We start from the raw sequence: 14,155 nt of genomic DNA on the forward strand, positions 1-14,155 counted from the left end.
GACGGACGGACGGAAGGACGGACGGACAGAGTGAAACTAATAAGCACTTTTTTCAAAATTTTTTTGGAAAAGTGCTAAAAAGTAAATGTTAATAATGCATAATACTGCGTAATAAAGATTAAAAAAATTTGTTTTTGTTTGAAAATACTTTGTTTTAGTTAATTTTCTAAGGTTTTGGCCTCAGATTTCGCCTGATAGATATGTTATGTTATTTCCAAAATTTTTCCCACATTATGTTATATCAAAATGAAGGTCAGAATATAGGGCTTGTCTTCCTGTAAAAAATGATAGGTTGATAACGTGGAATTATGAGTAAATGACGGTTAAACGAAAATTTAGAAAAAAAGTGTTCAACAAATTTTGACTTTGCACTTGAATTTCTCTGAAACTAAAACAATCTTTGCAACTGCTAAGATTATTACCTCATACCATTAGAATAAGGATTTCATTAGCTTTAAAATGAGTCTAGAAAGTTAGATTTACGTGTTATACTCGTATTTCCCGAGTTATAAATAAAAATTTGAAAATAAGACGGTTTTTGCATGTTCTAAATTTGAGGCATTACTCGAGAACAAGGGCGCGGAAAGAAAAATGTCACTAGGTATTTTTTGCTCGTCTGCATACATACTATCACTCTACTTCGGGAATATCATTGAGTCTCCAACACCCTGTATAATTTTTAAAAATAATCAAAAAAATAAAAGAAACAAATAATATCAACAAAAATTTCAAAATTTAATAATTAATAATTATTGTGATTACATTTATTTATATAAAAATAAATTATGAATTTTTAGCTTTTATTTCAATCTTGTCTTTAAAAATTTCAAACAAATATTTCTTGTGAATATACTATACTTGCATACCCAGGCATCGGTAATACGAATTTTTTTCTTTATAAATTGCTTTATTTCTATACCTGCTTGAGTATGTCACCTGCCATACAACTCCAGAACCTAATTTTAAATATTTGGAAAAATAATAAAGTCATATTCATGAGACTTGGCAGTCGTGTGTCCAGTTATAAGTCAGACATAGTGGCAAGTATTATTACTTATACAGAGAGAACACTTAAAAATTAGCATTAAAATGAAAAAAACATATTTATAGGCTTTGTATTTTGTGGGCCTAAATATTGCAGTTCCTGTTTTTCCATTTTACAAAAAATTTTTAATTTTGAAACTTGGCAGTCGTGTGTCCAATTATAGGTTAGATATATTCCTGAAGTTTTGGTTGAATTGCTTGTCAGGTTCGAGTAGCTCCCATACAAGTCTAAAAGCTTATTTTAAATATTTGGAAAAATAATAAAGCCAGATTAATGAAACTTGGCAGTTGTGTGTCCAGTTATAAGTCAGACATATCCGTGAAGTTTCAATAGAATGGTTTCACAGGTTCGAGTAATTGCTATACAACAACGAAAGGTGCAGGGTATAATTCAATTGGTTTATACCGACTGAAACGTTTTTACTTGTTTCATTCTACATTTGCAACAGTTAAATAACTTTCATATATTTCATGCGAAGTTTTCAAATCCGATAATGTCCACCATTTCTCTTACGGGTACTAAATTTATAGTTTTGTTATAAAAGTCTGAATCTATGAAGCGATTTCTTATTAGTTTTAACAAATAAGGTGCATCAACAAAATCAAAAATTTCTTTTTCCGCTATATGTAGTTCACAAATAACTTAATTCAAAATTTCATGTGTCATTTTTATTTCATAATCTTGCTATCGTTAGTTGAACGTTATTGGATGGTTGTGAGACAATGTCATTAATTTTATTGTATTAAAATTGATATTTCATATTCATTTCATCAAAACAAAAAACAAATTTTTTCTTTTTCACTTAATTCTTTTTTTCCCGGCTTGGCACTTTGGTTTTTTCATCAAAGCAAGAACATTTTGAAGAATTCTGGGTTTCATATTTAGTTTTAATGCACATCTTCTTCTTGCAGGCTTGTGTACTTGCTGAGCGTAAACTTATTGTTAAGGAAATATCTCCTATATTGAAGTTAATTTTTTAATTGGTTTTTTATTTTGCTATATGACCGCTAATAAAACATATTTTAATGATTTTTCTAAGTTGTCGTCAAAGTATATCTATCTAAGAAGTATTTCGACTCTACGTTTACATCACACTAATGCAATCACTCACCAATTATTGTACACATAAAAGAAATTCTTAACTAAAAGAGTTAATTAAAGATTTTCATTTTCATACACATACAAATTTTTGGAACAAGGAACGAGTACGCAATAGATGTCTAAATCTTTTTTACAACGTTTTATATATTATAGGGAAGCATTTTTTATATAGTATAGGGAAACATATTAAGCATCTTTAAGGTGCCAAAACCATTTCTGTAATTTTTTCCAGCACAAGGGAACAAAAATGGTGTACCCATATTATAAAAACGAAGCGATTTAAAAAAAATTAGTATTAAAATAAAAAAAAATTATTATAATTTATATGTACATATACAGGGTGTGAGAGACGCAATGGTATTCCCGAAGCAGGGTGATAGTATGTATGCAAACGAGCAAAAAATACCTAGTGACATTTTTCTTTCTGGGCCCTTGTTCTCGAGTTATGGAGCCTCAAATTTGGAACATGCAAAAACCGTCTTATTTTCACATTTTTATTTATAACTCGGGAAATGTGAGAGGTAAAAATAACTTTGTATACTCATTCTAAAGCTAATGAGATCCTCATTCTAATGGTATACCAACGGTTGCAAAGATTTTTTTAATTTCAGAGATATTCAAGTGCAAAGTCAAAATTTGTTAAATTTTTTTTTTTTAAATTTTCGTTTAACCGTCATTTACTCATAATTCCACGTTATCAACCTATAATTTTTTTACAGGAAGAAGAGCCCTATATTCTGACCTTCATTTTGATATAACATAATGTGGAAAAATTTTTAGAAATAACAAATCTATCAGACGAAAACTGAGGCCAAAATCTTAGAAATTTAACTAAAACAAAGTATTTTTCAAACAAAAACAAATTTTTTTAATCTTTATTACGCTGTATTATGCATTATTAATATTTACTTTTTCTTTTCCAAAATGAAAGACATTTGTGTTACCTTTATTTTTTCACAAAATATTTCCAAAAGTTTCAGAAATATCGTGTCTACGAGGATCAAATTTATAAAAAAACAAAAAAATCAGATTTTTTGCGATTAATTATAATCCATGTAGTATTCACCCTCCGATCTTCTGTGAATTTTGATATTATTCTAAAAATTTAATTATTGATTTTCAGGTATAGTTAATGTGGAAAATTTTAATTTTCTTATTACTTTTATTAGGAGAGCGAAATTAAAGTAATTAAAGCAAAACTAATCAAAATTAACTAAAATGCTATTTATACAAACCATGACTTCAATAATGCGCTTACGACGTAAACTTTATAAAGTATCACATTTCAAAAAGTTTAGTAAAAGCTCTTAACATTGTACACTTTTCCAAAATGCGTTCTATACGTGGATACGTAAATATAGTGGATACGTAAAATAAATGTAAATCGGGTATCGAAAAAATCGAGCACGATTTTCTTATACATGTCATATACACGTTGCCAGAAATAACTAATTAAATAAATCAGCATTTATTTTCAGCAATAAAGTGCTAGTTATTAAGGTTTTTTCCTAAAATGCAGCATAAAAATGGAATGTTTTTAATGACTTGGTAATGTTTGTTAAAAATCAACATTTGAACAGAACTTTAAATTGAACTTTTCAAACAAACGTTAAAGTATGTAATAATATTATTGTAAAAATTGTATTCCAGAATGTACGAAAGCTTTAGTAGTTTTTTTTTACAATGTAAAGGTATTGAAAGCTCTGAGACGGTACTACAACCGTATTAATACTGTACTTTTTTATAAGACATTATTGAAGTCACGGAAACCCTTCTATTTCACATCCTTAATAATAGTTTTAATAATATGAATCAAAATTAAAATTACTTTTTTTTAGGTAAAGTTCATTAGAGCTTTAAATCTTGATGCAACAGAAATTTTGCAATTCTTTTGATACTTAAACTGATTTAGACAAAAGCGATAAGTGGCTGGAGCAATAGGGCCCAATGTACTTAGTTATAATAAAAAGTATTTAATTTTTTTTCTGATTAAGAATACTAAAATACTTACTAACTCTACTTTCATATAAATAAGAATATTAAAAGTATGAGTTAAAAGTACCATTAAAAGTATTATTATAAGGATATATATATATAAAAAAGAGAAGTTTACTTGCAAAAAAACGTTCTTGTAAGTAATAAGAAAATTAAAATTTTCCACATTAACTATACCTGAAGATCAATAATTAAATTTTTAGAATAATATCAAAATACACAGAAGATCAGAGGGTGAATACTACTTGGATTATAACGAATTTATCGCGAAAAATCTCGTTTTTTTGTTTATTTTTATGAATTTGATCGTCGTAGACACGATATTTCTGAAAATTTTGGAAATATTTTGTGGAGAAATAAAGGTTATAAAAATGTCTTTCATTTTGAAAAAGAATAAAGTTGGGTAAAACCAATGGCTTGTATTGTAGTACTTTTCCCTTCAACAAGTGAAACTGCTTTTAAATACAGTCTTTGTAAACTTACCACACTATTAAAATTATTTTCATTTATATACAAAATTATTTCTAGGATTGCATATATTTAGGATGATGCATACATGCAGTCTTTGAAATAAAGCAAAAATTATTATAAAGAGGGGTTAACATAATGCAAGATTTTAAGGATTAATTGTTTGAGTTAAGAAAAATAATTATATTTTTTAAGGTCATAGAATTTACCGTTAGCTTTTTGTCTTTATAGAAATTTGAAAAAGCTTGCGGTTTCGGATATATAAAGTGTCAAAAATTCAAATTTTACAAATTTCAAGAGGTGATAACTTGAGAGGGGGTGGAGATGGAAAAAAAATTTCTTGTAACGATATGAACTATTTGTTAATGTCTAAAACCCCCTAAATTTCAAGTTTCCACAGGCTGGGGTTAAGAAGAAAAACGAAATCAAAAATTTGGAAAAAAGACTTTAGATAACGGTAAATTTGAACGGCCATTTTGTTTTTTTAAAGTTTAACTATAGTATACCGCGCTAGGGGAAGCAACCCACTGCCTTTCTGCGTTTAAAAAATTTCAAAAATGCTTATGGTTTCATTGCAAGAAATAGTTAAAAAAGGTCATTTTTAGGATTATGGGGGATATAACTTCTAGAGAGGGGGGGATAGATAATTTTGTTCTACGAAAATAAGTTTCTAGTAAAGATCTATGTACATGTAAAATTTCAGCTTTATATCTTCAAGAGTGTAGAAGTTTTGTAAACCGACACACGGACAGACGGACGGACGGACGGACGGAAGGACGGACGGACAGAGTGAAACTAATAAGCACTTTTTTCAAAATTTTTTTGGAAAAGTGCTAAAAAGTAAATGTTAATAATGCATAATACTGCGTAATAAAGATTAAAAAAATTTGTTTTTGTTTGAAAATACTTTGTTTTAGTTAATTTTCTAAGGTTTTGGCCTCAGATTTCGCCTGATAGATATGTTATGTTATTTCCAAAATTTTTCCCACATTATGTTATATCAAAATGAAGGTCAGAATATAGGGCTTGTCTTCCTGTAAAAAATGATAGGTTGATAACGTGGAATTATGAGTAAATGACGGTTAAACGAAAATTTAGAAAAAAAGTGTTCAACAAATTTTGACTTTGCACTTGAATTTCTCTGAAACTAAAACAATCTTTGCAACTGCTAAGATTATTACCTCATACCATTAGAATAAGGATTTCATTAGCTTTAAAATGAGTCTAGAAAGTTAGATTTACGTGTTATACTCGTATTTCCCGAGTTATAAATAAAAATTTGAAAATAAGACGGTTTTTGCATGTTCTAAATTTGAGGCATTACTCGAGAACAAGGGCGCGGAAAGAAAAATGTCACTAGGTATTTTTTGCTCGTCTGCATACATACTATCACTCTACTTCGGGAATATCATTGAGTCTCCAACACCCTGTATAATTTTTAAAAATAATCAAAAAAATAAAAGAAACAAATAATATCAACAAAAATTTCAAAATTTAATAATTAATAATTATTGTGATTACATTTATTTATATAAAAATAAATTATGAATTTTTAGCTTTTATTTCAATCTTGTCTTTAAAAATTTCAAACAAATATTTCTTGTGAATATACTATACTTGCATACCCAGGCATCGGTAATACGAATTTTTTTCTTTATAAATTGCTTTATTTCTATACCTGCTTGAGTATGTCACCTGCCATACAACTCCAGAACCTAATTTTAAATATTTGGAAAAATAATAAAGTCATATTCATGAGACTTGGCAGTCGTGTGTCCAGTTATAAGTCAGACATAGTGGCAAGTATTATTACTTATACAGAGAGAACACTTAAAAATTAGCATTAAAATGAAAAAAACATATTTATAGGCTTTGTATTTTGTGGGCCTAAATATTGCAGTTCCTGTTTTTCCATTTTACAAAAAATTTTTAATTTTGAAACTTGGCAGTCGTGTGTCCAATTATAGGTTAGATATATTCCTGAAGTTTTGGTTGAATTGCTTGTCAGGTTCGAGTAGCTCCCATACAAGTCTAAAAGCTTATTTTAAATATTTGGAAAAATAATAAAGCCAGATTAATGAAACTTGGCAGTTGTGTGTCCAGTTATAAGTCAGACATATCCGTGAAGTTTCAATAGAATGGTTTCACAGGTTCGAGTAATTGCTATACAACAACGAAAGGTGCAGGGTATAATTCAATCGGTTTATAACGACTGAAACGTTTTTATTTGTTTTTAAGTATTTGGAAAAATAATAAAGCCAGTTTCATAAAACTTGGCAGTTGTTTGTCCAGTTATAGGTCAAATATATTCCTGAAGTTTTGGTGGAATTGCTTGACAGGTTCTAGTAGCTCCCATACAAGTCTAAAAGCTTATTTTAAATATTTGGAAAAATAATAAAGCCAGATTAATGAAACTTGGCAGTTGTGTGTCCATTTATAGGTCAGACATATCCGTGAAGTTTCAATAGAATGGTTTCACAGGTTCGAGTAATTGCTATACAACAACGAAAGGTGCAAGGTATAGTTCAATCGTTTTATAACGACTGAAACGTTTTTACTTGTTTTTAAATAATCTTTTTTACGAAAATGAAAGATTGTTTATGTAGCATTCTGCAAATTTCAATTCCTCATTGCAAAATTCATTTATCCGTTTTTTCCATAATTCTATAGAAATCTATAGAATTGCATCTTATTTGTTTCACTACTTTTATATTACAATTTTTTTAACAATATCCCCAAACTATAAATTTATTTTTTACTATAAAGGTAATAATGCATATAAATTTAAGAAAAGTTTTAAAACAAGAGTTTACTTTCATGGAATTTTAGATTAATTTTTAAATACGTTTATAAATTTTTTTCTAATTAAAAGTTTCTTTCTTTATTTTTATGTTACATAAAACAAATTTATTGCGATGAATTTATGTGATGTATGACAAAATAATCAACATTGCACACAATTTTTTTCGCAGATCAGGAAAGATTCTATGGCATGGATATCATCACAACGTAGTAATGGTATAATTTAGAGAAAAAATACAAGTATCACTGAAAATTATTACGTACACACATGTAACAGTAAACAAGTTTATTAATATACGATTATTAATGTAGATACATACGTATGTAATGTAGAATAAATATTAGTTAAATATATTGTTTAAACTAGAATGCATTATCAAAACGAAGAATAAAAAAAAATTTTTTAAATTTTCCTAACTAAAACATTTTATCGTGATTTTAAATAACTTATATGTATACATACACACACATGCATAAACAGTGAAAGAGCTTTTGAGCACATAAAGTAGACCAATATGTTGCGCAAAATTACTTAAAATTAGGATGACGTGGCAAAAGTAACTATGGTGTCTTCCTTTTGTGGGAATTTTCTTTTGTTTAGGTTGAATATCCGCAAGGCCTCCTTTCTCGATTATTTAATATTTTCCTTTTATCCTGTTTTTTATGTACTGCATTAAGTTTATAAATACAGTAATATAGATTTATAGTATGTACATAAATATATAGAACGTTGCTTCATGACATAAATTTTATTTTGCGTTAAAGTTTCAAATCACTTTTGTAACAACATCTTCTTTTAGTACTTACAGCTTTTAATACAATAAAAGAGGTTATATCATGGCAGCAAATTTTGCTTGTCGAGTTTTCGTGGTAGGGAAGTGTATATAACCTATTTTTAGCAACCTGTCGGTCTGTTCATCTGTCGGTCTTTCTGCTTGTCGGTCTGTCTGGTGTGTATATACGCGTGCATAAAGTTCGACTGAACCGATTTTTATAAAATTTTATATATGAGTTTGTTTTGGCTATGTCACAGATTGATTTACTTTTGGGATATATCAGGCTTTGGGAACTGGACTGTTTTGCGGGCCAATTTTACATTTTTGCCCATATAAAAAGAAATAATTAACCAATTTCCTTGAAAGTTAATATTTAAATTCGGGATGTTAAAGCAATGAACATATAAATTTTTTGGAACGATCAGGGCTCGGAAACCAAACTAGGGGCCAAATTAAATTTCAGAGAATTCAGAGACAGAACATTTCAAAGAATTCGGATGGCACAAAGCGAAACTCTACTAAGAGCCAAATTTACATTTTTTACACAACACACATTGCAGTCGCTTCTGTGATGACCACATCAGATTTTTTTTTATTTCAAATTTTTTCAATTAAAAATTATATAAACAAAATGAATTGACAAATGATTTTTTCTAAGTTTTTTAGATACTTTTGTAATCCAAAATCATAATTTCGGTTTTTAGTATAACTTGGTTTGATAAATACTTAGAAACATAACGTTAATCACATCTTTATAAAGTTTTCAAAAGTTTTTTCAAGTTTCTTCTGGTTTATTTTTTTTTTAAATTAAAATTTTTTTTCTTTTTGCGAGAAATTATGTCATTGTTCCTCTTTTTTAAGTTTTTCAGGTTTTATTTGGGACAGACCTAATATTTATTACATTACTATGACATGTACTCGTGCTTGTAATGTAATTTGTAGTTCAAATCTTTCTTTTCAAAAGAAGAATGTTGTATACTAAACACAACAATAAAATATGTATGAATGTGGGAGTGTATATGTATAACTTAAAAGGTATAAGTTTGAAATTAAAAATTTTTTTTCTCAAGCTATAATATTAAATTAATTTTTTAATATTATTAAAACAAGTTTAACATAATTTTAATTCTTAAGATTTGAAAATAAGTTTTTGAAAATTTTAAATTAATTTTAAGCATAGATATTTCTCTTTTAAGTCCCAAAAATTTAAATAGTTCTTAAATTTTAAATAATAATACATAAAAATAATAAAACTTCAAAATTTTAACTTAGCTTTATTTGATTTATTTTGGTTTATTAAAAATGTATAATTTTTTTTGTCTGTGGTACCATGATTTTAGGTTTTCTGTACCATTTTTTAAAATTTAATTTATGTCAGCCCTGGTCCAAGAATATATTTCCTTGTAAAGTATTATATTTTATTATTATATTATACTAATTATTATTTTTTTTCTATAGTTTCGAAAAATTGAGAATAAAGCTTGCTCAAATTCTTTTTTATAGGAATTTATCTTGAGCAGAATTTCCTAAAAATTTGTGAACCAAAAGAGACGTCAATAAGTTCTAAATTACATATGTATTAAAGTTTTTCGCTTTTAACCGCCATTAACTGTTGTAAAGCGTGGCATCTCACAGATGGTGAATTAAGACGTATTTTTGTGTATTTCTTCAAATTTGCGAAAATGTACATGCTTCATAATTCATAAAAATTATTGAATATAATGTGTATTCTTTTTATATTAAAAACCCACATAATTCTTTTTAGATATGTACGATTTTAGTTTTATTAGAAAAATATTTTCACACTGTTAGTAAACCTAAATCAGTGATTTACCTAAACTACCGCACCAGCAACTTTTAAAGCTTACATAAGTTTCTTTATTATTATATATTTACAATGTTCGTGTTTATATAAGGCACAACTTGAAATGACACATTTTTTATAATGATCATAAAATTATAAAAGCAATATAATAATTATAAAAATTAAAATCAAATAATTAGAAGCTTAAATTCTAAATTAATATCTAATAAAAATTTTATTAACTTTATTTTTCTAAAGAGTCTAGCGCTAAATTTTTTTATTCAGTACGTTATAATTTTTTACTCTCATTTTTTTATTCAGTGCATTATAATTTTTTATTCTCAATTATCTCACATACATATTCAGTGTTTTCACTCGCTAAAAATAAAATGTATCCAGCCTCTAAAAATAGAATTATTATACTAAGTCATCTTATTTTGTACAAATTAACCCGTTATTAATATTAATTTGATTTATTCCACAATATGAGTTTTGTTATTTATAGTGAATTCTTTAAGAAATCACATGCAACTTCTATTACATTTTAAATGTAAACTTTAAGGTCAGAAAATATATACATGTTCTATTGTTATTGAACTATGCGGTAACGACGATTCATCATGAAAACGGACAAATTTTAAAAAATATGTACAGCAAATTCATTTTCTATTACAATTAACTTACACCAAAATATTTCTGGCACGTTCTTGTCTAAATGTTCTAGATGTGAATACAGGAAGAGACAGTATTCATTTAATAAAGTATCTTTCTTGCTTTCTTCTAAAAAGCTCTAATTCGCGATTTAATATTAGCAGCATTTTAACTGTTTTGTAATATTTATTCAGTGTTTGAGAAACAAATGTATCTATATTTCTTTGCAAAGCAAGGCAACTAAAAACTTATACAATTTAGAAGCTAGAACGCCAACTTGTAACTTATATAATGATTTTAATATAATAAATATCATTCAGCAACACTTTTACAAGTTATTCACATATTTAAAATAATCAACAAACATGTAATAAGTAATTCTATTCTATACCAAGGAACTGAAGTACAAAATTACTAACGCAGGTGATTTCAGAACAAAAAGAGGTAACAACATACTTATATAGCGAGTGCGTTAAAGAATATAATCAAATACCATCCAGAGTTAAGTCAGAGCAGAATATTGAATCATTTAAAAAAGAACTAAAAAATTTCTTAAAAATTAGTACCTAATATACATACATATTTCAATTTTAATTTTAAACTTTAAAAATCATGCGTCACTACACAACTTAACGAGTAAATTTAAATAAAAAACAAGAAAACTTTTTAATTTTAAATAAATAAAATGTAATTTATAAATTATAATACTTCTTAAAAAAATTAGTTTTTAGTTAATTAACTTGCTCTTTACTTTGAATTTTCATAACTAAATTTCTTTATCTTATTTAACTTTATATAAATGTAGGACAATGTAAACACTCTTTGCGAGCTGACGGTCTTACATTGAATACAACTCGCAATACACTCATTGCGAAACTCAGCTCGCAATACACTCATTACGAAACTCAGCTCGCAATACACTCATTGCGAGCTGAGTTTAAACATTGAATAAAATAAAAAATAGCCAATCTCGGCATTTTAGCAGATTTGAGTATCTTTGTATTTTATATTTGAGCTTAGCTCAAATTTAAAGTAAAAATGTATCCATATGGATACAATTGTATCTAATTGGGAACGCTGTACACAATATATTGTCTGAAGATTCAAAAAATAGTAAACCAAACATCAAAATTTAAAATATTTAAAATAAAAAGACAAACGTCAAATTTTAAAATATTTATCAAACATAAACAAATATTTGTAGGTTACTAAAAAACCCAAAATTTTGATTTTGTATTGTAAAAGAGTGGAACTTAGAAAAACTATTATTAACTATGTATATACTAAACATTTTATTTTATTTTTAATCAAAAAATTTTGGAAAAAAAAATTATTGTGGATGAAAAATAAATCCTTCTCACATTATATCAATAAAAACATATACTTTGACAGCTCTAACATTTTAAAACACTAAATTTTGCTTTATAAAACTTGAAAAAACTTTAAACATTGAGAAAATGAAAACGTCATTATTTTCTTTCATTTGTGTTCAAAAAGGTAATATACCAAACGCTTTACATAGAAAAATTTTGTAAATTTTTTTTTCAAGTTTTGTAAAGTTTTTCAACTTTCTTATACCAGAACAATTAAATAAATTAATGATTAAATGTATTATAATGAATATCATACTTATTTTAGACTGTTCTGTGTACATATATATATATAAATAAATGTCATAAATATATGCATATGCATTTGTATCTCATATTAAATAATTGTATCGAAATTTAATTTAGATTTGGATAAAATTAAGATCAAAGAAATTATTAAAAATGTTTAAAAATGTTCTTTCTAGAGTTCAGTCCAACATAAAATGTTGAATAATGTAAGTATGTATACATAGTCATATATACACGTATGTATATTTTAAAATGTCAAATATTTATCATAAAATGATTGAAAATTAAAATTTTTTGTAAAATATTGTATAACTCAATCAACTCAGCTCACTAAATTTGTAAAATATTGCAAACTGTAGAACGTATCAAAAATAGAAAAGTCATAATTATAGATATTACCTACTGTTAAGTGAAAATTTTATTAAAAAAAAAATCACATTTTGAAACGAAAGTCTTATGATTCTTAGCTGTTTAAAAGTTATTAAGAAGTAGGATTTTAAAAAACAATGTAAATCATTCATACTAAAACACGAAAAGAAATTGCTAATAGCTGTTTAAAAAAAATATTCTTAAAATAAATCATAATAATTAAAAATACCTTCAAATGGTTTTCATTTTGCTTATACGTAACATAAAACATAATTTTTCACTGTGAAAGAAGACAACGGGTATTTTGGTGTTTTGGAATCTATAACGTGATGTAATCTCTCGTAAGCAGAAAGGTTAGACAATTTTATGAAAAGATACACGTTCCTCAGACTGAAAATGAATATTTGAAACTCCCTAAAAAATCGTATTTTTCAAAAAAACGTAGTGAAGCCAAAAACTTCAGGTAAATCTCTTCCTTTGCTCCGAGCGTTGTCAAACTGAAATTGACATTAAATGCCAAATGTTTTTTTTTCTTAGAAAATAACGCGCCGCCATAAAAAAAGTAAACAAGGAAGATTTTGTTATTTTATTTATAAAATTAGTGCAGTTTGTAAATATTATGTTATAATTAACAATAAGTGTTAAAAATAAAATATTTTTTTATAAAAACTTATAGCCTTTGGCAACAAATGCCTCGTGCAAAGCAGCGCGTCCAGTTTCTGCGCCCCTCAGGGATCAGTCGCAGATCAGACAGCCGTCCATTCTGAATCAGACACTTCTGGATTTAAACTGGATTTTAGTGGACTCTTACCAAAAGCATTCCGCAGGAAATTTTATCAAAACTAATTTTTTTATGCAAAGATGCTTTAAATAAGTTTCATGAAGTTGAATAAAATAGAACACCAGTTTTTTATACTGTTTTTTAATTTTTGGTAATCAGTTTTTTTGTAATTAAGAAAAGAAGTGTGGCTTATTGATGTTTTATTAGTGTTTGTTGATTTGTGTGTAATGTCTTATCAAAATGAAGTTCAAGTTAGTAAAAATACAGTAGAGGTTGCTCCTCTAGCGAAAGGTAGAGAGAAAGCAATTTTGTCTTTCACATAGAAAATGCAGCTAAACTTAAAAGGTTTGTATTATGTACTTTAATATGGAATTTTGTTGTCTGTTTATTATTTAAATAATATTGAAATTTCGAAAAGATTGTTGAAACAAGGAAAATCATCTTCAAATTTAAATTTAAATGAGGTGCAAACATGTGTACCTATAATTATTATTTTCATTCATATACGAAACTATTTCTAGGACATTACATATATTTAGGATGAACGTTTTATGCAGTCTTTGAAATAAAGCAAGAAAATTTAATATAATGCTCGATTTTAAGGTTTAATTGTGTGAGTTAACAAAAATAATTAAATTTGTTAATGTTATGGAATTTACCGTTAGCTTTTTGTTTTTGTAGAAATTTGAAAAAGCTTGCGGTTTCGGAAATATAAAGCGCCAAATATTCAAATTTTACAAATTT

At 26.8% G+C, this 14,155-nt stretch overlaps 1 protein-coding gene across 3 annotated transcripts in view; it reads left to right on the forward strand.

Annotated features, from left to right (window-relative positions):
• The window catches only part of LOC129607005 (eye-specific diacylglycerol kinase), a 198,621-nt gene extending 185,772 nt beyond the window's left edge, over nt 1–12,849 (forward strand). For 2 of the 3 annotated variants that reach the window (XM_055517689.1, XM_055517687.1), the window contains one exon: nt 7,587–12,849. In XM_055517689.1, the coding sequence (XP_055373664.1) occupies nt 7,587–7,633 (47 nt within the window). In that variant the 3' untranslated portion in view covers nt 7,634–12,849. Of the gene's footprint in view, nt 1–7,581 lie in introns of all 3 variants that reach the window. The other variant, XM_055517688.1, reaches the window with a different exon arrangement.
• Nucleotides 12,850–14,155: the final 1,306 nt, after the last annotated feature.

The sequence above is a fragment of the Condylostylus longicornis genome, unplaced genomic scaffold (assembly GCF_029603195.1).
Source record: "Condylostylus longicornis isolate FDR11 unplaced genomic scaffold, ASM2960319v2 ptg000024l, whole genome shotgun sequence".
NCBI classification, from domain to species: Eukaryota; Metazoa; Arthropoda; class Insecta; order Diptera; family Dolichopodidae; genus Condylostylus; species Condylostylus longicornis.